At 45.1% G+C, this 24,674-nt stretch overlaps 4 protein-coding genes and 1 pseudogene across 6 annotated transcripts in view; 4 read left to right on the top strand and 1 right to left on the bottom strand.

Annotated features, from left to right (window-relative positions):
- c2cd2l (c2cd2 like) overlaps positions 1–8,599 on the bottom strand; it is a 16,753-nt gene extending 8,154 nt beyond the window's left edge. Inside the window, exons 1-4 of one of the 2 annotated variants that reach the window (XM_084474183.1) lie at positions 8,399–8,599; positions 7,619–8,063; positions 1,264–1,359; positions 595–714 (exon numbers count right to left, since the gene is read on the bottom strand). In XM_084474183.1, the coding sequence (XP_084330309.1) occupies positions 595–714; positions 1,264–1,359; positions 7,619–7,984 (582 nt within the window). In that variant the 5' untranslated portion in view covers positions 7,985–8,063; positions 8,399–8,599. The remainder of the gene's footprint in view (positions 1–594; positions 715–1,263; positions 1,360–7,618; positions 8,064–8,398) is intronic. The other variant, XM_084474184.1, reaches the window with a different exon arrangement.
- Positions 8,600–9,441: 842 nt separating this feature from the next.
- Positions 9,442–10,683, top strand: LOC311354231 (cold-inducible RNA-binding protein B pseudogene; annotated as a pseudogene). The gene has a single exon. The product of its transcript is annotated as a cold-inducible RNA-binding protein B pseudogene (transcript).
- Positions 10,684–10,889: 206 nt separating this feature from the next.
- dpagt1 (dolichyl-phosphate (UDP-N-acetylglucosamine) N-acetylglucosaminephosphotransferase 1 (GlcNAc-1-P transferase)) lies at positions 10,890–14,997 on the top strand. The gene is made up of 9 exons (XM_084474705.1): positions 10,890–11,523; positions 11,672–11,792; positions 11,981–12,194; positions 12,378–12,524; positions 12,671–12,755; positions 12,918–13,106; positions 13,368–13,455; positions 13,672–13,827; positions 13,940–14,997. The coding sequence occupies exons 1-9, from the start codon at positions 11,369–11,371 to the stop codon at positions 14,003–14,005; spliced, it is 1,221 nt and encodes a 406-aa protein (XP_084330831.1). The 5' UTR covers positions 10,890–11,368; the 3' UTR covers positions 14,006–14,997.
- Positions 14,998–15,125: 128 nt separating this feature from the next.
- On the top strand, positions 15,126–20,963 carry hinfp (histone H4 transcription factor). The gene is made up of 9 exons (XM_084474591.1): positions 15,126–15,584; positions 15,743–15,969; positions 16,104–16,215; positions 16,367–16,519; positions 17,654–17,731; positions 17,843–17,963; positions 18,194–18,332; positions 18,814–18,938; positions 19,700–20,963. The coding sequence occupies exons 1-9, from the start codon at positions 15,425–15,427 to the stop codon at positions 20,136–20,138; spliced, it is 1,554 nt and encodes a 517-aa protein (XP_084330717.1). The 5' UTR covers positions 15,126–15,424; the 3' UTR covers positions 20,139–20,963.
- A 956-nt stretch (positions 20,964–21,919) lies between these two features.
- LOC311353896 (zona pellucida sperm-binding protein 3 receptor) lies at positions 21,920–24,148 on the top strand (the record flags this gene model as incomplete). The annotated part of the gene is given in 6 exon segments (XM_084473695.1): positions 21,920–22,009; positions 22,013–22,016; positions 22,350–22,514; positions 22,944–23,111; positions 23,662–23,862; positions 24,108–24,148. Coding segments are annotated over 6 exon segments (669 nt in total).
- Between the last annotated feature and the right edge of the window lie 526 nt (positions 24,149–24,674).

Raw genomic sequence — 24,674 nt, forward strand, 5'->3', positions numbered from 1 at the left:
GAGAGAGAGAGAGAGAGAGAGAGAGAGAGAGAGACATACACACACACACACACACACACAATAGGGAGAGAGAGCAAGCGAGAGAGAGTGCACGAGAGAGAATGTTCGCGAGAGAGAGAGAGAGAGACAGAGAGAGAGAGAGAGAGAGAGAGAGAGAGAGAGAGAGAGAGAGAGAGAGAGAGAGAGAGAGAGAGAGAGAGAGAGAGAGAGAGAGAGAGAGAGACACACACACACACACAATAGGGAGAGAGAGCAAGCGAGAGAGAGTGCAACGAGAGAGAGAATGTTCGCGAGAGAGAGAGAGAGAGAGAGAGAGAGAGAGAGAGAGAGAGAGAGAGAGAGAGAGTCAATAAGTTAGCTAAGGGTCCATGGTATCCACATGAAATATCGTTTCATCTCTTCGTTCTGAGGGGAAGCTGGTCAGTGAAATATAAGGCCACAGCCGCCGACCAACCAATTTACATGCAAATTTGAATGCCGATGCAAAACAGGGCCGGGGCACTCCAGTGTTGTGTTGAGAGAGGGGCCAGGGGACACGCATTTGCAAGACCCAGCCGCATCAGAGAGACAGACGGAGCGTGAGGGCGAGCGTACCTTCGCCACCACAGGCTCTATGGTGACCTGGTAGGTGTCCATGGAAACGGCGGCGTGCGACTGCTGCGTGACCGTCACTGGGAACGTGACGGAGTCCAGGCGGCAGTCACAATGCAAGACCTGCAGAGAACAGAGGCCACTGTCATTAAGATAAGCCATTACGGTCAAACAGGGGATTAAAAAACGCTCAGAGAATCAGTGAACTACACGGGGGACAGATTTAGACTGTTGTCCTGTACAAAAGCACTATGACAGCGCGCAATAAAACGTGAGCAGGGAAAAGCTGGTTTACATGCAAGTCATACGTGACTAGCGATTTCATTATATAACTGCTGCCTGCATGCAAATCAACCAAATCCTTTAGTAGAAATAGAATAATAGGAATAGCCAAGCCGACACTTCCATATCTTAAAAAGGGATCCGGCGGGTCCAGATTTCCCGTTGTGATCATGGGAAGCTCACGAGGCAAAACAAAACTAAACCTGCATTGTGCACAGCATTGTATGCTCGACTTATGGCAATCCGGCCCAGGGCTTCCGAAAGCGCCCCGGGGGAAGTTATTAATGAAAGTCCATTACACGTATAATTACCCGCGGCAGCAATGAAGACGGGATTACAGAGATTATCGAAGGCTATTAATAACCGTCAAATCAATGGAACACAACCGACCATGCTGTGTGCCGATTGGTCCGCGCAGGTCACGTGCTCGATGGCAGTGGAGGCCGTCAGTGGCAGAGTGCTGTCGAAGGTTATCTGGATGGAGCTCTGTGGTCGAGGGAGGAGGAGGAGAAAGGCATCGTCATCGTCCAACTGCTGATGAAACAGACGCTTGTGATTGAGCAGATGTTTTTAATGCCAAACGATTTACAGTGATGTCAGAGGTTGTTCATTAGGAGCGGGTTGGGCTAGGATGCCTACGTGTAAGGCTTCAGAAATCGGGTACCTTTTGGCCAGGATGTGTATGGTAGTCGTCCTAAGAACTACACAAGCCATTCCCGTTATACGTTCTTTATAATAGCCGGTTAGGCCTTCTAAGCAACTGCATACTCACTCCAGGTAATACTATTAAGTGGGCCGTTTAATTGCATTTGACGCAGTGTGATTAGGGGCGTACTTTGTTCATGATGGCTGAGGGGGATCGGACACATGAGGTCACTTCTTGCAACTGAACTGTCTTTTGTCCACTTTTCTAACTAATACATTTTTTTAAGTTGATATTTTTGACATCAGAGCTCTTGGCAAAACAAAGTCTTGCCTTGATCATATGAGTAGTTTGAGTTAATCATCCAACCACGACCTTGTTTAAAACATTCCTTCCAGGAACTCCTCACTAGGATCTGATGTTGCTGATAAGCAATGTGGAAGACAAATTGTGTTCTTTGTAGATGGGGATGCAGAGCTACTACTGTTATCTACAGTCAGTATCCATCCACACTAGAAGCTCAGTGTGTACTAGGGATGGGTCAGAATATTCGATCAAAGGGTCAAAGCCGATTTTTAACATTTGGACCCAACATTTTTTCCCATTCAAATAAACAAGAATTAACGGAACTAATGTTGGTTCTGTAGCACTATTAGTTTTTTTTTTTTTATTTTTTTTATTTTTTTTATTATTAATCATGTACAGAAAAACAATATACACAATACACAAGCATAAATATTAATATATATGCATACAATTAATATATATGCATACAACACAAACACTGATCACAGTTCGTTTTTTTGCGTTTATGATATTAAGTGATTTCTTGCCGATGATCCATGGCTGCCTTTGTGAATGTCGGCACACATCGAATAATCGATTATTCGTTCATACCACCCACTGATTATTCGACCATGAAAATTTTTAGTTATTCACATCACTAGTGTGTACAGCCCCATTCAACTATATTTTAGTGTATAGTGGCTGTCTGCACTCAGTGGCCTGCGGTCTTTGGCAAACCTGAATATACCATATGCTTGTCCACATGGGATTGGCTATGGACGGACGTTCAAACTCCAATGAACTGCGCGAGACATTCACAGATGCACGTGTTATTGTGTTTTAACAGTTATTATGGCAGGGTAATGACTCTGTTTTGTAAGGCCTTTTCAGAAGGTGTCACAAACTGATGGCAAACCTCTCATGCATCAGCACAATATATTGGCGGCAAGAAGCACATTCATCAGTCGCCCCCTCAGTGTATAGAAAAGGGAAATGCATATGAAAATAAATATATCCTATATCAGGGCATATGTTCCTTCAGAGCTATGTCTCATCTCTATCAAATAGAGCAGGGGAGCCAGAGCAGAGGTGGGAGAGCCTGCGATCGACTCAGACACACACACTGAGAGAGGGAGAGAGAGAGAGAGAGAGAGAGAGAGAGAGAGAGAGAGAGAGAGAGAGAGAGAGAGAGAGAGAGAGAGAGAGAGAGAGAGAGGGTCAGGAGGGCAGGAAGCCAAGACAATGCTGCAGGCTTTACGCAGTATCACTGACGGTGTGGTCATGTGACTGTCATATGACTGACTCACCTGTATTACCTATTGTGCTTGCTCAGCTGGTAAGATGCTCAGTTACACGCCCAGTTCCAAGGTGCAGGGCCAAACCCAATAGCATTTATTATTAACGCCCTCCCCCGTACAATGTCTTATTCATATGAGCACCGACTTGAAGATTGATGCTGTACTTATTTTGTAGATTAGATTTCCACTTTCTGCAATTGCTTTAAACAAGTCAACTTGCTCTGATGCAATGAAATATGCTTCAGTCTGCTACTGGAAGAGATTGTGTCATGTTGTACTTTGTTTTACAGCCCATGATGCATATCCTACTTTGCCAAAAGATAACTTTACCAGTAGATAAATGCATCTATTGTAGTTCAATCAAATATATATTATTTAATTTTCACTCTATAGGATTGGGGTGATTCATAAGGCCCAACATGGGTCCCTTCTCCTCCTTAAAACAAGAGGAGCATCTGGGTTGGCATCAAGGAAACAACACCAGGGTCTCCATCCCCCTCTTGGGCCTCCCTCTGTGTGAAAAGCAACCTCTGATGTATCAAGTAGAGCTGCGGATGCCCCTTCCCACTGTGCATCCATCTATACTCAGGCTTTGAGGGAGTGTTGTCATGGAGCGTGACGTGTGGTGCACATGAATATTTCTACGATCCAGTGGGCGTGTCCGGGGGGGGGGTGTCCGTCTGACGAGCCGTTTCCCCGGGTCGTCCTGCGTGTCACGTTGGGTTCTCCTCAGCGTCAGGCCCAAGGGGGTGTGAGGGGACCATGACGCGAGGAGACGGGACCCCGGAGCCTCTGGGGGGGGGGGGCTGGCTGCTCCGGCCGTGAACCGATCCTCCCTGTACTATAATATCACGAGCAGGAGCGTGACGATCCAAGCGTTTACTGTTCAGTGTAGTCATTGAGCAGACATATGTCAAGAGTTGGATATGTAATGGATAATAGTAATCATTTATTCCGCTTATACCACGGTGACCAACGATGATTCATTCATTTCATCTTCCAAGTTATTAGCGGTTTAATATCCTTATTGGCTGCAATTAAATATTATCCTTCAACGCATTGAGCATACTGTTTCTGCATTGTCATGACATATGGTGGTTTGTAGATGTATTTGTAGCCACTCCATCGGTTCGCAAGTGTTATTGAAAGATAATGCACACCCTTTAGCAACGCTGTTGACCAATCAGAATCAAGTAGTCAACTGTGAACTCAATGAATGTCATTAAGGAGTAGGTAGGGGTCAGGGGCATCGTGCTCAAGGATGCACTACAGCTAGACACGTGATACACTATCTCTACTATGTAACTACTGAGACCGATGGCTGTGATGGCCAATTTCGGAGCCGCCACACATTTAGAAGCAGGGACACCATCGGCAGCAGGATAGAGAGGGTTTAGCTGAGGAGTCGCTTGAAGTCATTTTCGTTCTGGCTGCAGATCGGGGAGGGAGGGAGGGAGGGAGGGAGGGAGGGAGGGAGGGAGGGAAGGAGAGAGGAAGGAGAGAGGGAGGAGGGGGAGAGAGAGGGGGACTCCAGCTCTCTGGAAACACACTGATAGCGCCATGCCATTGTCCGACCACAGAACCTAATGGCTTTGACATTATGAGTGCAGCGGGGACGAGACGTGCGGGCTGAGGGAGCCGACTGCTCGGCTGTACAGTACAATCACATTTGCCTCGAACCCCGATCAACAAACTCAATTCTAAGTTGAAAAATGTGCATAATATAGGGATGTACTATAGCTACTGTGCAGGCGTCCACAGGAAGCTGTCCGCGGGTTACTGTCCACATGCGTCACTATGATCTGTGGATGTTATTTGTACTCTGACTCAAATCAGCGTTACCCAGCTACATTTGGGTATTTGCGTGTGCGTGTGTTTGTGCTCGTGGGGTGTGTCGACGTCTTTCTGCTGATATCGTCAACCGTAACCAGCTGTGCTGAGGGCCTTAACATAAATCCCAGGGATTATGGAGACAGAGGGAAAGTGAGCTTCTTTGCAGACCTTCAAATCATCGTAATTAAACTGGAGCCTCCGGATGCAGACAAAATTGACTCAAGCCCACTGGTAGCACGTGACAACGGCTTCTCCTCCACACGGAGAGAGAAAGTCCTGTTCCCCTATCCATCTTCCGGGGCAATCATAGATGGATATTTGGACTTAAAGAGATAAGACCGCACCGAGTCATTTGGTGTGATCCTTTGATTTCACTTCATATGTGTAACAGGAATCAATTAGTCCACACATAGATTTAATATTACTGCAGTCATTCTATTATTTTCCCTTATTCAAAATCACTTTGATCTCAGAGTCAAAGAAGATCTCAAAGAGCTCCAAGAAGGGGCAATTTGGTCAATTTGTGCACAGTGCACCGCGCTAGTCTAGTGAATCAGTAGCACTGTCTCGTAACCACGGTGTCACATGGATAAAGGAATGCCTGAGCAAGGCCTTGACTGACGTTACTCTGGGCAGAACATCAAGCACAAAGACACCACTCCTATACCAAACTGAGCCTGCATCTTTCAAATGAAGGATTCCCAAGAAACACTAAGAAACACAAGATTTCTCCCAAAATGTACATCCAGCATGCTTTCAAATAAAACGCAAACACATTGAAGATTTCTCAAAGTCTTCAGACTAAGGCCTTTTTTTAGAAATTATTTCGATTTCCTTGAGGCGTCAACCAGATTGGCACAGTGACACGGAAAACATCAAACCCCTGAAGACATCAATGCAGATGTCTGACAACTGCCTCTAAGCCGATGTGTTTCTTGCTGCAGAGCTATGATCACAGCATGTGAGGCCGAGAGCCTGTATGGGGTCATAGTCTAGTGTCTCAGAGTATCTCCTCTTGCTAAAGTGGCTGAGTCAACATGGCGGAAGTGTGGCAGGTGCATACGTGAGAGTCAATGAATGTGATATGACTCTCCGTTGGACACCTAATACCTGCCAAGTCTCCCAATGCCCTGCAGGTTTTTCAAGTCAGGGGACTGCAGAAGCTGTTGAACAACGGACGTCTGTGGAACACGTTACACACTTTGTCCTATGCAAACATACATACATACATACATATAAACATATTTATAAATGAATGAATGTGCCTGTGTGTTTACCTACCTTTTGTAATTGCTATGACAGCTAGCCTGCCTACCCAGAAGCTAAACAATGTAATGTGTGTAAAGTGGAATGGCTGCGTTGTCAGCACATAGTACATTGTTAGGGATTACTACTGCAGTTCGGTTGTTGTATGACTAATAGGGCATTTGGAAGATTAATACCACAGGCTGTTCTGTAACTCATGTATCACTTTGTACGTATAGGCTTTTGTCAGGGTCTTTGAGATCCAGCGTTATACATTTGACAGTATTAACCATGATCGATGAAAAACAAGTGTTATTTAAGGTCTGTGCAATTCTATATAATGCATGAGATGCTGGAAGGAACATGAGATCTGTTTGAATAATAGGGAAGTATTTGAATCATTTGCTTAATCCTGGTGTACTCTATAGCAATGCAAAGAAGATATGTTTGACTGTGTACTTGAATTCAACATCCAGCAGCATAAGGCTTGAAAGGTAAACCTTGGACAAGCAGGCGGAGAGATGACCTTTCTGAATCACGGCGGGCCTATAGTTTGTGATGTGGATCAATTGGTCCCCTTTTAAAACCCCATGTAGCTGTACACATAACACAAACACATTACCGCCCACGGCCACATTCCCAATCCAATAGGAGGTATGAATCACCTGGGTGAAAACTAATGTGGAAATAAAAAACAATGCTTAAGCTTGGTGGATGTTTATAAAGCACCTTACAGTGCATACATGCATGGGTGGGAAGGCCGCATTGGGAATGGAACCACTAACACTGGCAGTGCTAATGCATTGCTCTACCAGTTGACCCCAAAAAGACCCGTTGGACCACAGGGTCTAGTGTGAGCCTATACCGTCAGCTCATGGTGGACCAAGGGGTGAGGATAATACTCAGCATAAGGAAATGCATCGATTACCAGTATTACTAGTATTATTATAAATGTATAACTGGATATATAGATGATGAATAGCGTTGCAATATTGATCAAGCATTCCTTCTGTTGTACCTGGATTATGTCGATTGATCACATTCTGCCTGACTGCTTCAAGCAATTATGACAGACGCTTTCCAGTGTCATTATCACTCAAAAAATGACTGCATTACCGATGTAGTGTGAACGTTTTGGGGGCTCTTACACAATGCCCCGATGCAATTCTATTTTTGATTACTGACACTTCAACGCCCACGCCACCAGTGAGTATAGCGTGTACCAACCAACCCACACTTTTACACTCTACGGAGCACACAGGTTAGGCTACACATGATCATAATCAGATGAATCAGTCCCCTTAGGCTTTTACATATCCCCCCAAAATGCAAAACGAAACAATATGCCAGCAGCAGTAGCAATACGATAAAGGATATTCTGGTTTTTCAAGTGTAACAATTGCATATATCAGCCTACATTTGCAGCACGTTGATCACTTACCCCATGCCTGCACGCTTGGTCATTCAAGGCTTTCACCCAGGCTCTCTGCCAGGGTTCCCCGAACGACTTGAAAGAAAACAGGGTGGAGAGTAAGCCTTTAGCCCCTGCTTCTGAAACAGCTCTTCCACTACGGCCTGGCCGGAGCCTGAGCAGGAAGCCCCGCCAGCCCCCCGTATCTGTCCGGTGATCCTGGACGATGATGGGAAGATGCCGGGCTGCTCTGTTGCCTACGAGATCCTTGGCCCTCCACGAATGCACAGTGGCTAGTGCGTATTGGACGAGCCATGCCAACACTATAAACAAAGAGAGCAGGAACAGCCCCACTAGACACCACCAGCAGCAGCCTCCGTTCTGGTCGGGCTTCATAGCGGTGTCCTTGTGCCGCTCATCGCGGTGAGGTGGACGGATCAGGGGACCGGGGAGTCCGCGGGGTCAGCAACGGTGTCTGTAACGGAAGCAAGAAATAGTCCGTCTTTGTGCTTCATTCGCAGGCCAGGTCGTAGTATGAAATGTTAGGAATACGCAATCAGCAGGATGATATTCGGAGCGTGTGCCCCTTGACTCCAAAGAGCGCGTTTTGCAGCTCCGCGACAACAACACAGCATCGTTACTAGACGATGTTTCTGGTGCATTTTGCAGCGCACTTACAATCTTACATGTTAATAATACCGACACTAAACGCCGTACGATGAGTGAAGGGTGTTAATGATCAGCAGATATGGAGAAATAACTTTCAACGATGACACAAAGTTGACTATTCATTGCATTAAATAAACCTACCGCTTTACTACTGCATGTGGACAATAGCGAAAGCGTGAGAAGTCAGCGGCTCAGTAGAAACGCGAAACAGGCACCGTGTTGTTGATGTGCATCACTGTATTCCGTCGGACCCGGCGTACATCAGCGTTGTCTCGGTGGGACCAGCAGCCGCTGTCATCCAGCCATCCACCGAGTCTGCGCTCTGTTCACCCACCATCAGGACACAAGGAGTCTCCCTCCCTCCCCTACCCCAACCTCCGAGCCTACGTTTGCCTGCCTCGGAGATTCCGGTTCGAGCCTGCAGAGGGCGCTATAATGAGGGGCGGCATGTGGCTCAGGAGGTAGAGCGGGTTGGCTGCCAGTTCGATCCCCTCCCCGGCTCCTCCTAGCTGAGTGCCGAGCATGGGGTGCCGAGGTGTCCCTGAGCGAGGCACCTCTCTCTAACTGCTCCTCTCGACCAGCCGACTGTCGCCCTTCGTGGTTGACAAAATATATAAGTGGTTTGAGTGGCCACTGATTAGAAAAGGACTGTGTAAATGCAGTCAATTTACCCACCAGGACACAAGGAGTCTCCCCAAACCTCCGAGCCTATACGTTTGGCTCGACGGTTCCGGTCTGAGCATGCAGAGGGCGCTATAAGCCCCGATACAAGGCGCAATACAGTCAATATCCGAGAGCCACGCTCGCTAATCTTTTAAACGGGTGACCGAGGAGGATGTAATGTGACTGTGAGAGGGCTAGTCGTGTGTCCTACATATTGCAGGGATGGAAGACTCATCGATATCGCATCTGCTGCCAGAGGTTATGAACCGTTATGACGGCGGGGCTACCTTTAGTTCAATGCATTGTAATATAATATCTGCCCGCCCGGTTTCACGTCACACAGCATTGTGTAACTTGTTTGTAACACATGAGAATACAAATATAAACATTTTTTTTAGTTATCTGAATCCGTAATAAAAGGCTGCACACATAACTTACCAACAGAGGGCAAACGTAAAAAAAAGAACTGTCCATTACCACAGAAGAAGAAAAACGACTTCCGGTGTAACGCCCTTAAATCGCCGACCTCGAGGCGGAATATGAACACATCGTCTGCCTGATCCTCGTGCAAGCATCTCTTCAGAACACTCACTAGCCGACCAGCTAAAGATGAACGACGAAGGTAAACTTTTCATCGGAGGCCTCAGCTTCGACACCAATGAGGAATCCTTGATGGCGGCCTTCGCCAAGTATGGAAACATCGCCAAGGCTGATGTTATCCGTGACAAAGACACTGGGCGGTCTCGTGGATTCGGCTTTGTCAAGTTTGATAACGCCGACGAGGCCAAGGATGCGTTGGAGGGAATGAACGGAACGAGCTTGGACGGGCGGTCCATTCGCGTGGATGAAGCAGGCCGCGGCAGATCCGGCGGTTCCAGGGGCGGCTCCAGAGGCGGCTACGGTGGCGGCGGCGGAGGCGGCGGCTATGGCGATAGAAGCTACCACAACGATGGCGGCTATGGCGGCGGCGACAGGGGCTACGGTGGTGGAAGCGGTGGCGGATACAGAAGTGGCGGCGGCGGTGGCGGCTATGGCGGCGGCAGCGGCGGCGGCGGCGGATACAGAGATAACCGGGGCCAGGGAGGCTATGGCGACCATTACGACAACTAAGCGGCCCACGACTAAAAAATCTCCCTGACTGAAGATCATCACTTGACTGGCTGTGTTTAAAAGCTGCGCCGCTCAAGGAAAATGTCCACGTGTTATTGGTGACCTTATTTTTATAGTATGTTCTGTTGTAGCAGCTTAAGCATATTTAAACCATGTTTAAAGTTACTTTAAGATGTTCCTGGGTTTACGGGGCTTATATCTCGCTATAAATAAAATCTTGCTTTTTCAACATATATTCACGTGGCTTTATCCTCGGGGATTTTTTTTTTGTACATGCATTCCTTAGTGCTATTAGCGCGATTCCACATCTTTTAATTTTGCTGAGGGGCACATGGTTCTTCCCAAGCGAATTTCATTTTCAGAAAGTATTCCACACACGAGGCAGGCTGTGCCTCGTGTCGCAAATTGCGGCACGCCGCAGTCGGTCCGACATTTCAATTTTCTTTGTTCTGCTCACGCCTTATTTCAAATGTGCTGTAAAATTGACTGAACTTGTATAGGTGAACATCAATGTAACTCGTCGCACCAGTAAATAACAGCCGGGATCAGTTTTGTACTTTGCTATTTGTATCAACGATTTTTCTTTTTTGGTCATTTTGGTTTCATGGAGACTATTCAACGATTTATAAAAATAAAAAGAGATTGAACATGAAGCTGTCTTAAGCGAATCCTTTCTACCGTGGATCCTGAAGTTGTACATATCGCAGACAATAATCGCTTGATGTCTGAAAAGCTAGGATGGATGAATTATGTGATTTGTGGAATGCTAAAAAAAATAGTTAATTACTGAAGTACTTCCGGTGTCATGTCCGACCACGATATCGAACAGGAAGCAGTCTTAAGCGAAACCTTTCCGACGTGGACACTGAAGTGGTTCATATCGTACACGTAATGACCGCTTGTCCGAAATTCTAGGATTTGTGATTTGTGGAAAACGAATCTAAAAACTCTTTAATAACATGGACCTATAAAGAAGGTTAATAAACGAAGAAAACCGGTGTCACGTTATTATTTGTCCGACCTCGAGATCCAACAGGAAGCGGTCTTAAGCGAATCCTTTCCGACGTGGACCGTGAAGTGGTACATATTGTAGATACAATGACAGCGTGTTGTCTGAAATGCTAGAATGGATGATTTATGTGATTCATGGAAGTCGCTCCCATACGCGGGAGTCACGACGGTATTCTTGATGGATCGTATTCTACTCGCGTAGTTGGACCCGGAGGACTCTGGCGAGGTTTATGTATCGAGCGATCGAAAGTCTAACTCACTAGATTGGAAACATTGATCGACAAACAAATTGTTCATCCCGAATCGAATCTACAAAATCCCGAAATCATGTCTCCAATCCCAGTTTTGCCGCTTCTGATCAACTGCATGTTGTCAGCACTCGGGTGCTTGGCCACAATCAAACTCATACCGGCGTTTAAGGACCATTTCATCGCGGCCAAATTGTATGGCATTGACATGAACAAAACATCCAAAAAGCAAGTGTAAGTGTCTTTACATTTTTATTGTATTTACATTTTTATTGTCGTTCATTTGGGATAACATAACGGTCACATGATATCATCTGATTGTGCTACGTCGGCGTTATGTTTGTCGTGGCTCTGATTCGGTGCTTGTTGTGTCCCGGTTTAGTCCAGAATCCCAGGGTGTCATCAGCGGAACCGTGTTCCTCATCATCCTCTTCTGCTTCATCCCCGTGCCTTTCCTGAGCTGCCTTGTTGGGGACCAGTGCACAGTCTTTCCACACGACGAGGTAAGTGTAATATAACTGTACACATGATGAGAGCCCATCCGGGACCTCTACCAATACGTCATGCCCCGCCCCTTTTTGGGGGTCAGTCATCATTTGACTGGCGTCCAATTCAAATGTTTTAGCCAATTCAGATTAGGATCCCAAATGCTATGGACAGTCAGGCAAACTGTGTTATTTCTTTTGACCAGTTTGTCCAGCTGATTGGCGCTCTGTTAGCCATTTGCTGCATGATCTTCCTGGGCTTTGCTGACGATGTGCTCAACCTGCGCTGGAGACACAAGCTGCTGCTGCCCACCATTGCCTCCCTGCCTCTGTTGATGGTCTACTTCACCAACTTTGGAAACACCGTCATCGTGGTGCCCAAGCCTTTCAGACTACTGCTAGGGCTCCACTTGGACCTAGGCAAGGCAATCTTATTGATAATGAAAATTATTATCAATTATTTATATTATTGTTTTCTCTGATCTAATATCAATAATTAATCCCAATAATGAAAGTGAGGGGTAATCATAATTATAAAGTACTTCTGTGATAATAACATATTACATAATGGTATTTTAAAACTATGTTTGCTGTGGTGTGCAGGTATTCTGTACTACGTTTACATGGGCATGCTGGCTGTGTTCTGCACCAACGCCATCAACATCTTGGCCGGGATCAACGGCATTGAGTCGGGACAAGCCCTGTTCATCTCGGGTTCCATCATCCTCTTCAACCTGTTTGAGCTCCATGGTGGGTGGGCCAGCAGTCACCAACTACTGTAAACCAGTCAATTAAATGACTTATAACAAGGAAACATTGTAAAATATATGTGTATTCAACAGTAATGTGATTCATTTTGGGGTCTATTTTTTGTTGTTGTTGTTTATACCCAACAGGAGATTATGGAGACGACCACATATTCTCCCTTTACTTTATGCTACCGTTCTTCTTCACCACGCTGGGACTTTTCTACCATAACCGGTTGGTTCAGCATCCCACACAAACCATTCTCCTCCAAATACATCCACCCCTGACAGACTGGCATTTCCATTCCTCTGCCGTCTTCCATGTCTAGACTGACACTTTATTTGACCAGAAAGCGTAATTCTCCACCAACAGAACATGGTCTTGTCCCCCGTGCAGGTACCCGTCCTCTGTGTTCGTGGGCGACACCTTCTGCTACTTTGCGGGGATGACCTTTGCGGTGGTCGGCATCTTGGGACACTTCAGCAAAACCATGCTGCTCTTCTTCATCCCCCAGGTGGTCAACTTCCTCTACTCCCTGCCGCAGCTGTTCCACATAATCCCGTGTCCCAGACACCGGCTACCCAGGTACGCTGTTGGCTTCGCCCTCTCAACACCTCCTGTTTTTAGTTATTTTTTAAATTGTATTTTAAAAAAGTTTTTTTCCCCAGAGTGCTCTGACCAAGGCAGGCAGCAGCAATCAACAACATAATGTTTCAGACAGACAACAATCAATGTTTTTTTTTTTGTACAAATATAATAATGAAATCCCAGTAACAGCAGATTTAGTTTCAGGGACCGTAGTTTAATGTTATTGTATTGACTGCGAAGCTATGACGTTTCATCCAGGTTGAATCCCAGCACGGGCCAACTGGGAATGAGCTACTCTAAATTCAAAAGGAAGGATCTCTCTAAATTGGGAAATCTTATTCTGCAGGTACTAAAACGCTCATCTTATGCATATTGTTGTGTTGTGTGTGTGTCTATCTATGATTCTACATTATTTGGACTGAAGTAACTATTAATTTCCTAGTATGAAAAAATAGCTTGTAAGTTAAGTTAGTAAAGAAACAGGCAGTTTTGGTAAACCCTGACTAACCCACACTACACGGTCTTTGAAGCTTAGAGTTCAAGTGAAGTGTACTCCAAACAGGCGGCAGAGTTACTGAGGTTACTGGAGGTTCGTCGGGGTCAGGAGGAAGACGATGAGTTCATAGAGTGCAACAACATGACCATAATAAACCTGGTACTGAAAATACTGGGGCCCGTTCACGAGAGGAGCCTCACCACCATAATGCTGCTGATACAAGTAAACCCAAAAAACACAATCAAATCGTTGACTTTATGTTATAGTATTCAGTTTAACAGCTTTAATTGATGAGGTATTGTGCACACATTCACTTTTCTTCTCTCCTGACCAGGTATTTGGTAGTGCCGTGGCTTTTGGAATCCGCTATCATTTGGTGCGGCTTTTCTATGACGTTTAAAAAATACTGCAAGGAATCCAGAACTATGACTGAGGACATCCAGAAGAAGGAAGCTTATTGACATTGCAATGGATTGGCCTGGCTGACTGATAATAATATTATGCCTTTTGATGTCGATCCCATTTCATCACACCAACACCATTCTGCCTCAGAGCAAATCAAAAAGGGGAAAGTATTTTGAGTCAAATTTGGTATGAGAGCATAAACCATAAATATGTTTACTGAAAGGGATCTGCGGTTATGGGTATGAATGTTTCTTAAGCTCCTCATCAGAAATAGCACACACACCCAACACTCAAACAGCTTCTAGTCGTGATCAATGTCCTGGGTTGTGCATGTTGGAAGGTTTTGTCTTTCGATAAGTTGGTCCATATCATCATCAGGATCTTTATTCTGGTCGTTGCTCTGGATGTTCCTCTGGTTTTCTGCTACATCTTTAAGGAAATCAAGCATACAAAGGAACAATAAGCACGTTAGTGTCTTTCATTCATTCATGTAGTAAAAAAGTTATTTACTGATTGAACAATTGCATCAACATTGGATAATTTGTGTTTTAATTCCTATGTATCAATCAGATCACCCAGTGATATTCCAGACTTAGTAAATTTATATAAAAGAATATGGCAACCTTGTATGAAATGAAAACAGTTAAAGTGAGGGTCAAATGAAAGGTGATGTTGGGTTTTAATGTAATTAAGCTTTTTAAGAAAGGCCAACAGAAGAAAGGCCAAACGAAGGATAGCGCAGGAATATTTAGAGCTAGACTTTTGGTATTTATGAACATTGTCGGGGAAATCACATATTTTTATGAAAATGAGTAACTTAAATGAAATAATATTTTTCGTTTTTTTTTTCTTAGAACAGTTGGCATCAATGTGAAGTAATTTTGGACACTGGACAATGAAGCTTTTTCTTGGAAAGCTATTAGTGTTCAATATTTCCGTTGTCAATGGGATAGTGTTGTTGAGAATTAAATAATTCCTACTCAATTACGTTATTGTGCCATGTTCTTTTTTTTCAACAAATAAGAGAAACCATTTTGTAAAATGAACGCAAGTGGAACGTTGAAAGTGTTGATTAGTTTGCGGGGACGTGTTTCAGTGGTACTCAGCCCGCGCATTCATGTTTACGTTCCGATTCGTTCAATACACATATCTCAAGATGCTTGTATTGCTTCAAATTATTCCCTTAATGATAAATAATAGTGTATAGGAGAACTTTGGTTTTTGATTATACGATAGGCCATAGATCAAAACTGACAAATAATAGAAAGCTACTAGATGAAAGTCTTAAGATGCGTTGATTGTTTGGGTGCCAACTGTGCCCAGCTGGACGTCATCCGACTCCCAATAATGGTCGGGCTGTGAAATAGTGAGTTATAGATCCTGTAAGTTCACCGGTGTAGACTATTTAAAGGAAATGCCACCAAACAAACGGATACAGAAGAAAATGCCGCTTGTACTTGAGTGTGAGTGGGGCTCCTGTCAAGACACCTTCAGTAGGATGGAGAACCTCTGTAAGCACATGGAGTCTCACCTGGGCACGTCGGACCCTTCGGAAGATAGCGATGAAAACGAAGGTCAGGGTAATGATAGGTCGATTGATCAAACCCACTGTGAAACATTCACCTAGTCACAATGCGTCCATCGAAAGTGTTCATGTTGGATTACACGGATCAATGAGGTTCTTAGAAACAATAAATAAATACTCATCGTATGTGAATGCTTGAATTTTCAGCCGAGCAGAGCTGCCTTTGGAGACATTGTGGATTCTGCTCGGTAGACGTTCCCGAAGAGCTGCGGCGTCACGTTTTCTTCCACTGTTACCACACTAAGCTTAAACAGTGGGGCCTGCAGGTGCTGACCTCGAACCCCAACATTGGCACCTGCTGTATAGGATACCAGAACCGCAATATCATCCCTGAAATCCCTGACAATTTCACATGCCTTTGGGAGGATTGCGAGGTACATTTTAGGCTTCAATTCTATCGTTTTGGTTTTTTGAAGGGGGACAGCAGAAAGTCAGCTTGGATCTATAAATGTCTGCAATCAATTATTATTGTTGTTGTTTTAGTCATTGACCCTCTCTGTGTTTGCAGCAACCCCCCTATGAAAACCCTGAATGGTTTTACCGGCACGTGGAGCTGCACAGTCTCTGTATGGACATCCCCACCGGTGACAGTGAATGCTTATTACGCTGTGCGTGGAAAGGTACGGCAGCAGAGCCTCACCCCCTGTGAGGATAAGGTTATGCCATGCAAATTTAATGCTACATTTCATATTTGACTTGCATGGGAATAGTGCAGCCATCCTACCAGCCATCGTTTAAGTCTTCATATCTTTTGTTTTTAAATTTTGGAAGAATGTGAAGCGAGTGCCAAAGGGCGACCCAAGCTACGGGAGCACCTGCGGAGCCACACCCAGGAGAAGGTGGTGGCGTGCCCGGGCTGTGGGGCCATGTACGCCAACAACACAAAGTTCTTCGACCACATCAAGCGCCAGAGTGCACTAGAAGGTAACCGAGGAGGCTGGATAGGGTCTGGTGGTGAGGGTGTCAGATCACAGCCAAAAAGGTTCTCTTCTTCAGTCTACCTATAGCCCTCCTTTAGAAAGATGCATAACCCCCGCTCCTTTAAGGGTAATACCGTTGGGGATGATCAAACCACCAGTCTCTCTTGCCCTCACTAAAACTTCTGCAACCAATACTGTATAATTGAGTTGTATAATTTAGGCTGAAGAGAATTTAGCATGTGTGAGATTGCCACAAATTTAAACAATGGCGACATAGCACCTTTGTCTCTTTGAAACAATTTGCATCGGTCAGTGCAGAGTTTGGAGACAATACAGTGAATCACCATACAAGTACTTGCAAATTGTCTTATTACAATGACTAAAGTAGCATTTAGCTATTGTTTACATTCGCAGCAGGCGTTTTCACACGAAAAGCTCTTAGGCAGAATCAGTACCACAGAGTCATTGGTAACGGATGTTTCAGCGAAGCCCGGAGGGACAGACCAGTATTTTCCTTTTTATTGATGTGTATCTGATTTCAATGTAATATAACAAAATTATATAATGCTTTTGCTAAATAGTTTGTTTATGAGTGATGAAGAGAAAGGAGGACACGTCGGCCAGAGAAATATTTGATTTAATATTAGAGCATGATCAAGTTATATCAAGGAAGGATACATTCAGTGAGACAATGAGTGATCAAGATTCTTATAAGGAAACGTTTGCATTGTGTGTTGTGAATACAAAGGTAACGAAAGTAGAGTTGGAGTGACCATTGTGGAGAGTTTAAGATTGGCCGGAGAGGCCAAGTTAAAATGCAATACACTATGGGGGAGGTGGACATGTCTGCAAGGCTGCAAGACAGTTAAAGGAATCTATACAACAAAGAAGTCAGTGAATAGGCATGGTCTGAGGCTCAGACTTCGTGGCTACAGTGGCAATGCAAATGCAAAATGCTTAATAGCTCTCAGTCAGAGAGCGGAAGGAAGGTGTCACTACAGGGAGAATGCATACAATTCCTTTTTAATGTGAATAGTAATTATATAAAAAAGGTTCATATAATTTGTATATCTGGTAATGATATTTCCACGACAATCCGCTACTACTATGAATTGTTAATGGGTGGTGGGTCTTGCAGGTCAGCGGTTCCAGTGTTCTCATTGTTCGAAGCGTTTTGCAACCGAACGACTGCTGAGGGACCATATGAGGACCCATGGTCAGTCCCTTCAACTCTCTTTTCCATCAACACTTTATCAACAAATATTGTTGCCGGTGATTCAGGAAGTTATGCCATCATTAACGGGTTTGTTTGTTTGTTTACTGGCAGTAAACCACTATAAATGTCCCTTATGCGACATGACCTGCCCGTCGCCCTCTTCACTGCGCAACCACATCAAGTTCCGCCACAGCAACGAGAGGCCATACAGCTGTGAATACTGCGAGTACAGGTAGTACTACAACTACTACTCTCTACTTCACAGCCCTCTGCACACACATGCTCTTTATAGATCTTGACTACTTAGCAACTCCCCTTACCTATTTTTCTGTGGTATTCATGATCGCTACTGCATGGTTTTGTAGTACCTAGTCCACCCTGGCCTTGTTATAATAATATCAATACAGAACAATGTTGCAAGTTCACATCTGATCATAAAAAAACTTTTGACCTCTGCCACAGTTGTAAAAACCTGGTGGACTTGCGGAAACACCTGGACACCCACACCAGCGAACCCGCCTTCCGCTGCGACGCGGCCGGCTGCACGTACACGGCGCGCACCGTCCGCACCATGAAGATCCACTACAAACGAGAGCACGAGGTGCGACCGTAAAAAAGCCTTTCTGTCTGAATAGCCCCCTCCGGAAGGGAGCTGGAGCCTAATGTAGGCCTGGGCGATATGGAGATAAGACATATCACGATATAACGTGATCATATTGATCGATATCGATAACTATTGATAATTTTAATGACCTAAAAAGACTAGGAATTACCATGCTGGATTTAAACACTTCTGTTTAACACTTAATATGACCTGCCACTGTTATTCATTGATAAATACTCCAATGTCGATACAACAATGAAAAACACTCAAATATTGTAAATAAGTATGGAACCGTGTTTGTGTAACAAACCCAGCTACTAGATTCGGTGGTCCAGTCTCTTATCGATATACAGTATATTGAACATGTTTTATATTGATATTGATCAAAAGTCTATCACAATACGATAATTTATTGTTTTATTGCCCAGGCCTAGCCTAATGTGTGTTCCTTCCTCTTCTTCCTCGTGGGCTCATCCAGGGGGATTTTGTGCCGCGCTACAAGTGCCACGTGTGTGACCAGTGTTTTACCCGAGGAAACAACCTCACGGTTCACCTGCGAAAGAAGCACCAGTTCAAATGGCCCTCCGGACACCCCCGCTTCCGGTAAGCATGTGTGACTTCCCCGCGTCGAATGGTCTGGTGGCCAAAGGGACTTGGTTCGATTCCCGAGGTCCACACTCTACTCTTCTTGTAGAACTCAAGTCAAAGTGAACTTTATTGTCTGACCGACCGTGCAAGTTACATACAGTAGAGGAGCGGAATTACATTTCCCCATCCTCCAAATGTGCTATTAAAATATTTACCAAACAACATATAACATAATAACTTAATAGTGCAAAAGGACAACAACAAACAAATAGCATAACATAATAACATAATTATAGTGCAATAAGACAACAACAAATACACATATGTATATAGACAGTGCATACATTATACAGAATAGAATATTCACAGTGTTATGAGGTAGTTATTGTGGTTCAAATAAGGTGCAATATAGTAAAGCAAAGTTCAAAAGTGCCGAATAGCAGCATGGAGATAGTTAAACTTTAATACTTTAATTGTGCAAATAAGTTATTAGTGCATATGAAGAGCATTCTTGTAGGTAGCCATGAGAGGGATACCTTGCCTTTCGACTGCTGCTTTGATGGAATATACCAGAATTGACTGAGCGTGGCTTTGGATAAAGGGGTCCGCCAAATTAATAAATGGGAAAGTATGTATTCAATTCCAACACAACCTAACCAGTGTGAAGTGAAGACGCCGGTCTTCTACCGTGGCTAGACTACTGTGTAAAGACCGCCACGGATCGACTCTCCCGCCTTTTTGATCCCCTTTTGCATTCGCTTTTCCTTTGGCGCCAGTTACAAGGAGCACGAGGACGGCTTCATGCGGCTGCAGCTGATTCGCTACGAGAGCGTGGAGCTGACGGAGCAGCTGATGAGGGAGCGGAACGGCAAGGATGGGGACGAGGAGGAGGAGGAGGACGACGACGACGACGAAGAAGAAGAGGAGGAGGAGGAGGACAAGGAAGAGGAGGACACCGGGGCCCAGGCGGAGCACCTCGGGCTGGGCCTGCGGGCGGAGGAGGCGGGGGGTCCGCTTGACATGGAGGTGCAGCTGCGAGGGGTGCTGCTGGAGGAGCAGGGGCCGGAGGTGGGGCTGGAGGCCGTGGGCGGGGAGGACGAGGAGCAACGGATGTTCTACGTTCTGACCGGAGGTCTGAACAGCCAGGAAGGCGAGGACGCGGTCATGCTGCAGCTGCAGGACACAGCCAGTCAGCTGGGCATGCATGTGGTGTAAGCACCCCCCCCCCCCCCACTCCTGGCTCCACGACCAGAAGCTGTTCCCAGAAGGACCCACACACACATTGGCTCCTGGACCAGAAGCTGTTCCTTGCAGGACACACACAAACACACACTGGCTCCAGAACCAGAAGCTGTTCCTTGCAGGGCACACGCACACACACACACACACACACACACACACACACACACACACACACACACACACACACACACACACACACACACACACACACACACACACACACACACACACACACACACACACACACACACACACCAAACAACCCACACACACACACACCAAACAACCCACACCACACCACACCAAACACACACACACACACATGCACACTCACACGCTCTAGGACCAGGAGGTGATGGCTTTCGCGAGCTCCAGGACCAGAAACTGTCTAAGGCAGGATACAAACAGAACCTGGCTTTCACTGTAGCAATACTTTAATCTGTGAGAGGGGCTGTCGTGCTCATACTGTGCCCTCCGAGAGGGCTTGGCGAGACGGGTTTTTGTGTTTATTTTTAGCTCATTTGAAGGAGAAACTCTCAGGATTTGAAGAGAATGCAAGGCACTTAATTTAACATGCATTTAACATATTATTTGGCCTTCTTTGATTTATTTTTCTGATATGTCCATGGTACTATGAGTTTTCAGTGCCTAATGTTTAACCTATTTGTGCAATAAAAACATTACAAAATAAAATACTAATCTTGCTGTTTAGATGCAATTTGAATATCTTATTCTCCTTATATATTCACACTTTCGTATTAAACCATCTTTTTTATTTTTATATATTTAAATAAATCATTTGTGGCAAAGCTATTTGGAAATCACCATCTTCTGTTACATTCTAGCTGTTGTAATTCATTAATTGATACCAAAATAGCTCTGGCGCGGGAAGTAGTGGTGCAGAAGGGGCTGCAGCACCCTCTGGTGGCGAAGCTTTAAAACAGCGATGACATTAAAATGATAGCTTATAAATATCTCCGGTCTGGTTTCTGTTCCACGACATTTTGTATGCCATGTTTGGGGTGTAGGATGAAGAGAGGGATAATTTTCGTAATTTGAAAATGATTTAATTTATCTTCGATGTGTATTGGCCAATCCGATTTGTATTGGCGCAATGAACAATTTCTAGAGTGGTCTGTAGAATACAGAGCCTGTGTAAAATAGTATCTTTAGAATTCTATAAACTCTACGTGGACCGTAACCCCCCAACTCCGAAATCCCTGCCGAAAATATCTCCCCGCGCGTCAATGGAAGTATTGGCTCTCGACTTCATTGTGGCCTAAAGTGACATGGAGCAGTTTCAACTGCCACTAATCCTCCTTACAAATTACTTTCATCCCATCCGGCTGCTGCGCAGGCTGGCCCTAGATCGGGAGATCGTGTAGGTGCAGCCATTTTACGGGCATGCCTTAAAACATTGTATTTAAACTCATTCGTCTCGTTTTCAACGATTTATTTCAACAAAGGCATTAAAAGTGAAGACGCATTAGGAAGCCCGGCCCGATAAGGCTAACTGTATTAGCGGCCTTTAGAGGATTAGCCGGGCGTCTGTAGCTCAACGTAAGCGGCGTCGCTCCCTCACTCTTCACTCAGGGACACACATGAACACTACACTACTAGTACAACTGTCATGACATCTCGTGGCTCCGCGGAGGAGGTGATCTCTGCTGTACGTCAGCGGGGGTGACGGTGCGACCGAGGCCCAGAGGTTGGAGCTCAAGGCGCTGACCCGTGGCTGAGGCTGGTCGGCCGCTATGAGGCTACAGGTGGTGGTGCTGCTGGGCGCCTTGCAGGGCCTGTTCTGGCAGAGATCCACAGCAGACGAGGAAGTCAGTGGTAAGATTTAGAACGGTGTATTGTTATTGTTGGTTTTATCATTAGAAGTAATTGTATTTACTATGAGGTTGGACACATTAGTCCAGGATGCCTATGGAGGTAGGCTGGAGACATTGAGGATCAAACCCAGTAACTTTAGGCCTGAGTGGAACACCCTATCCTCTCCTGCCCACCACCACCACTCTAGTAGTGTTGTTATGAGTATTATCAAGCAGATACTAATATAGTATTATATTTTTGTCAATAAATTGTTATTATTAAGCCGGTTTTCAAACAAGTGTATGATCTGGTCTGGAAGGCTTTGAGGCTCATCCAAGCTTGACGTAGGGCTGCCCCGTGGTTTGTTAGGTGAGACGGAATGGCTCCCCCAGCCCAAGCCCTGGAAGGACACGTACTGGTCCGGAACCGCCCCCCTGTGCCTCGGAGGCTGCAGGGGGCGCCACCGAGAGCTGAAGAGCGACCGCTGTGGGGACTCCAGCTGCTGCTGGGTGGGGTTCAAGTCCCTCTGCAGAGGTGGGGCTGATGTATGTTCACTCAGTCGTTAGGCTAGTGAATCACCTTGAAACCAACAGATCTCCACCTAGTGCCTCATGTCAGGACAGAATCAGTGAAGAATGTGTTACATTTTTACTATGGACATTTCTTGTCGGTTTAAAGGAGCACAGATCGTTGTCATTGCACTTGATTTTTATGTATTATTGTACTTTTATTTGAATATAAACTTTCTTTTTCATGTTCCTTGTCTGTAAACATTCATGCTTTTTTGCTGCTTTTTTGGCCAGGTTCTCGGAAAGATGTTAAATGATGGGAAATGATAAATACTGATGCACCTCAGTTGAGTCAACTAGGGGTTTGTAATGAAACCTCAATGTGTTCATGAGTCATAACTCCCTCTCCTCTGCGTCTGCGTTGTGCTCTGTGGGGGGGGGGGGTTGACTGTAGTGAACTGCGGCAGACCGGACGTGGACTACAATGGCGTGGTGTACGGTGACGACTGGTGGGTGGGCTCACTGGTGAGGTACGAGTGTCGTGCCGGCTTCCTGCTGCTGGGAGACCCCACCAGAGTGTGCCAGTCCGATGGCCGCTGGACCTCCAAACCCTCCTGCCTGCGTGAGTTAACACAAACTCACATCCTGCATGAGTTAACACAAACCTCCCAGACTGCCTGAGTTTAGACAAACCATCCTGCCTGAGTGAGTAAGCACAAGATTAATGTGTTGTATACACATTAGATACATTTCATATAGATTCAGATACATTTCATGAATCTGAATTTAGGAAATTTGGAAAGGGGTTTGATACATGTGGGCGGGTGGGGAGGGGGTGGCTTATCGCCCCCAGTAGACATTAAACACCCCTGAATAAAGGAAATTCACATGCGAAAAAGAGTGTGTTTACTCCAAGCAGAGAGGTAATGGATCCGATCCCCTTCCAGTCTACAGTGTATACCTGTAGGCAACCTAGAGCAAGTTGCTCACTTGCTCCTTATTGACTTTAATGAATTTAATGAAGGGATGAATTCAGAATTCACTGCAAGTAGAATAAAAGGAAATCTGTCATGGAATTATTTTTTGTTGCTGCTTTTGTTTTCATTCACATTTCACTTGCTGAAAAGATTGCCTGCTGAATATCGAAATAGTAACAAAACTGCTCCACCCAGGGATGTGTCAGCGGGGTAGCGTGGAGGTCAACGAGAGGGAGCTGAGCGGAAACTGCTCCGCCACCTGTACCGGCAAGAGCTACTTCGGAAACCCCAAGCTAGGCTGTAGCCATCTTGAAAACTGTCAGAACAAGGAGACGGGCTGGAAGCGCTTCTTCTCCCAGTGTGTTCCCTGCGTCTGCGACTGCTCCATCTCCTGTAGTGAGTAGGCTTCTAATGGGTCCTTATTCACAGAGCGGCCATCTTGGTTCTGAATGCTCGCTAGTGTTTAGTACCAAGTCGGCCGCTAGGTGAGTAAAGGCCTTTGGGATGTGTCGCTGGCCAACCCACTTGGGATTGTGATTGATGGTGGCTGAGGAGAGAGTGCTACACATACTGGGGGGTTTGGTTCTGTTCTTTTTAAAGTCCACTATGTGTGTTTGTTTCTCTGTTTTGGATATTTTCAGCAAACGCAGTCAAACTGGAGGTGAAGAGGAAGCGGAACTGAGATGGCTGTCCCTTCCTGTCTTCTCTTCTGTTTTTGACCCATAATCTCCCTCCCTTTGTCTCAGGTGAAAACCCAAATGAACTGACATGGTTTTGAACAAACCTATTTTATTGATTTGTAGTCTGAATTGTTTAGGTTGACTACGAACATTTATGAAATAAATAATTTACAATCAAAACATGAATCTTAGATATAATTTGTAGGATAGTTTTGATGGACTGATTGGACATCCCTTTCTGGTTCTACCTGTTCTACCTGTGCAGGCAAACAATTCAATAATAAACCCAATAGTGTTGTATAAAAAATGTTAGTAATAAGGAACATTTTACTTAGAAGAACCTCATGCAACATAATTTACACTACGAAAGATTTGAAGGTGTACAGATATGTATTATTCTCTGCTGTGAGACAGATTTTTTATTTTTATTTTGATGTTAGATATGTTTTAGATATGCAAAAGAGAATGAACTGACTTAAGGTTTATGTTGTGTAATTATTTATTCATTGCATGCATAATTTACATACA

This window comes from Micromesistius poutassou (genome assembly GCF_964030765.1).
Source record: "Micromesistius poutassou genome assembly, chromosome: 10".
Taxonomy (NCBI): Eukaryota; Metazoa; Chordata; class Actinopteri; order Gadiformes; family Gadidae; genus Micromesistius; species Micromesistius poutassou.

What these genes read in the sequence shown, in the direction of transcription:
- hinfp (XM_084474591.1), top strand. Translation starts at nt 15,425, where the DNA reads ATGCCACCAAACAAACGGATACAGAAGAAAATGCCGCTTGTACTTGAG. An exon ending in ACTACAAACGAGAGCACGAG is followed by an intron (nt 18,333 to 18,813) that starts GTGCGACCGTAA and finishes GGGCTCATCCAG; the next exon opens with GGGGATTTTGTGCCGCGCTA. An exon ending in TCCGGACACCCCCGCTTCCG is followed by an intron (nt 18,939 to 19,699) that starts GTAAGCATGTGT and finishes CTTTGGCGCCAG; the next exon opens with TTACAAGGAGCACGAGGACG.
- dpagt1 (XM_084474705.1), top strand. Translation starts at nt 11,369, where the DNA reads ATGTCTCCAATCCCAGTTTTGCCGCTTCTGATCAACTGCATGTTGTCA. An exon ending in AGGGCTCCACTTGGACCTAG is followed by an intron (nt 12,195 to 12,377) that starts GCAAGGCAATCT and finishes TGTGGTGTGCAG; the next exon opens with GTATTCTGTACTACGTTTAC. An exon ending in CCCAGACACCGGCTACCCAG is followed by an intron (nt 13,107 to 13,367) that starts GTACGCTGTTGG and finishes CGTTTCATCCAG; the next exon opens with GTTGAATCCCAGCACGGGCC.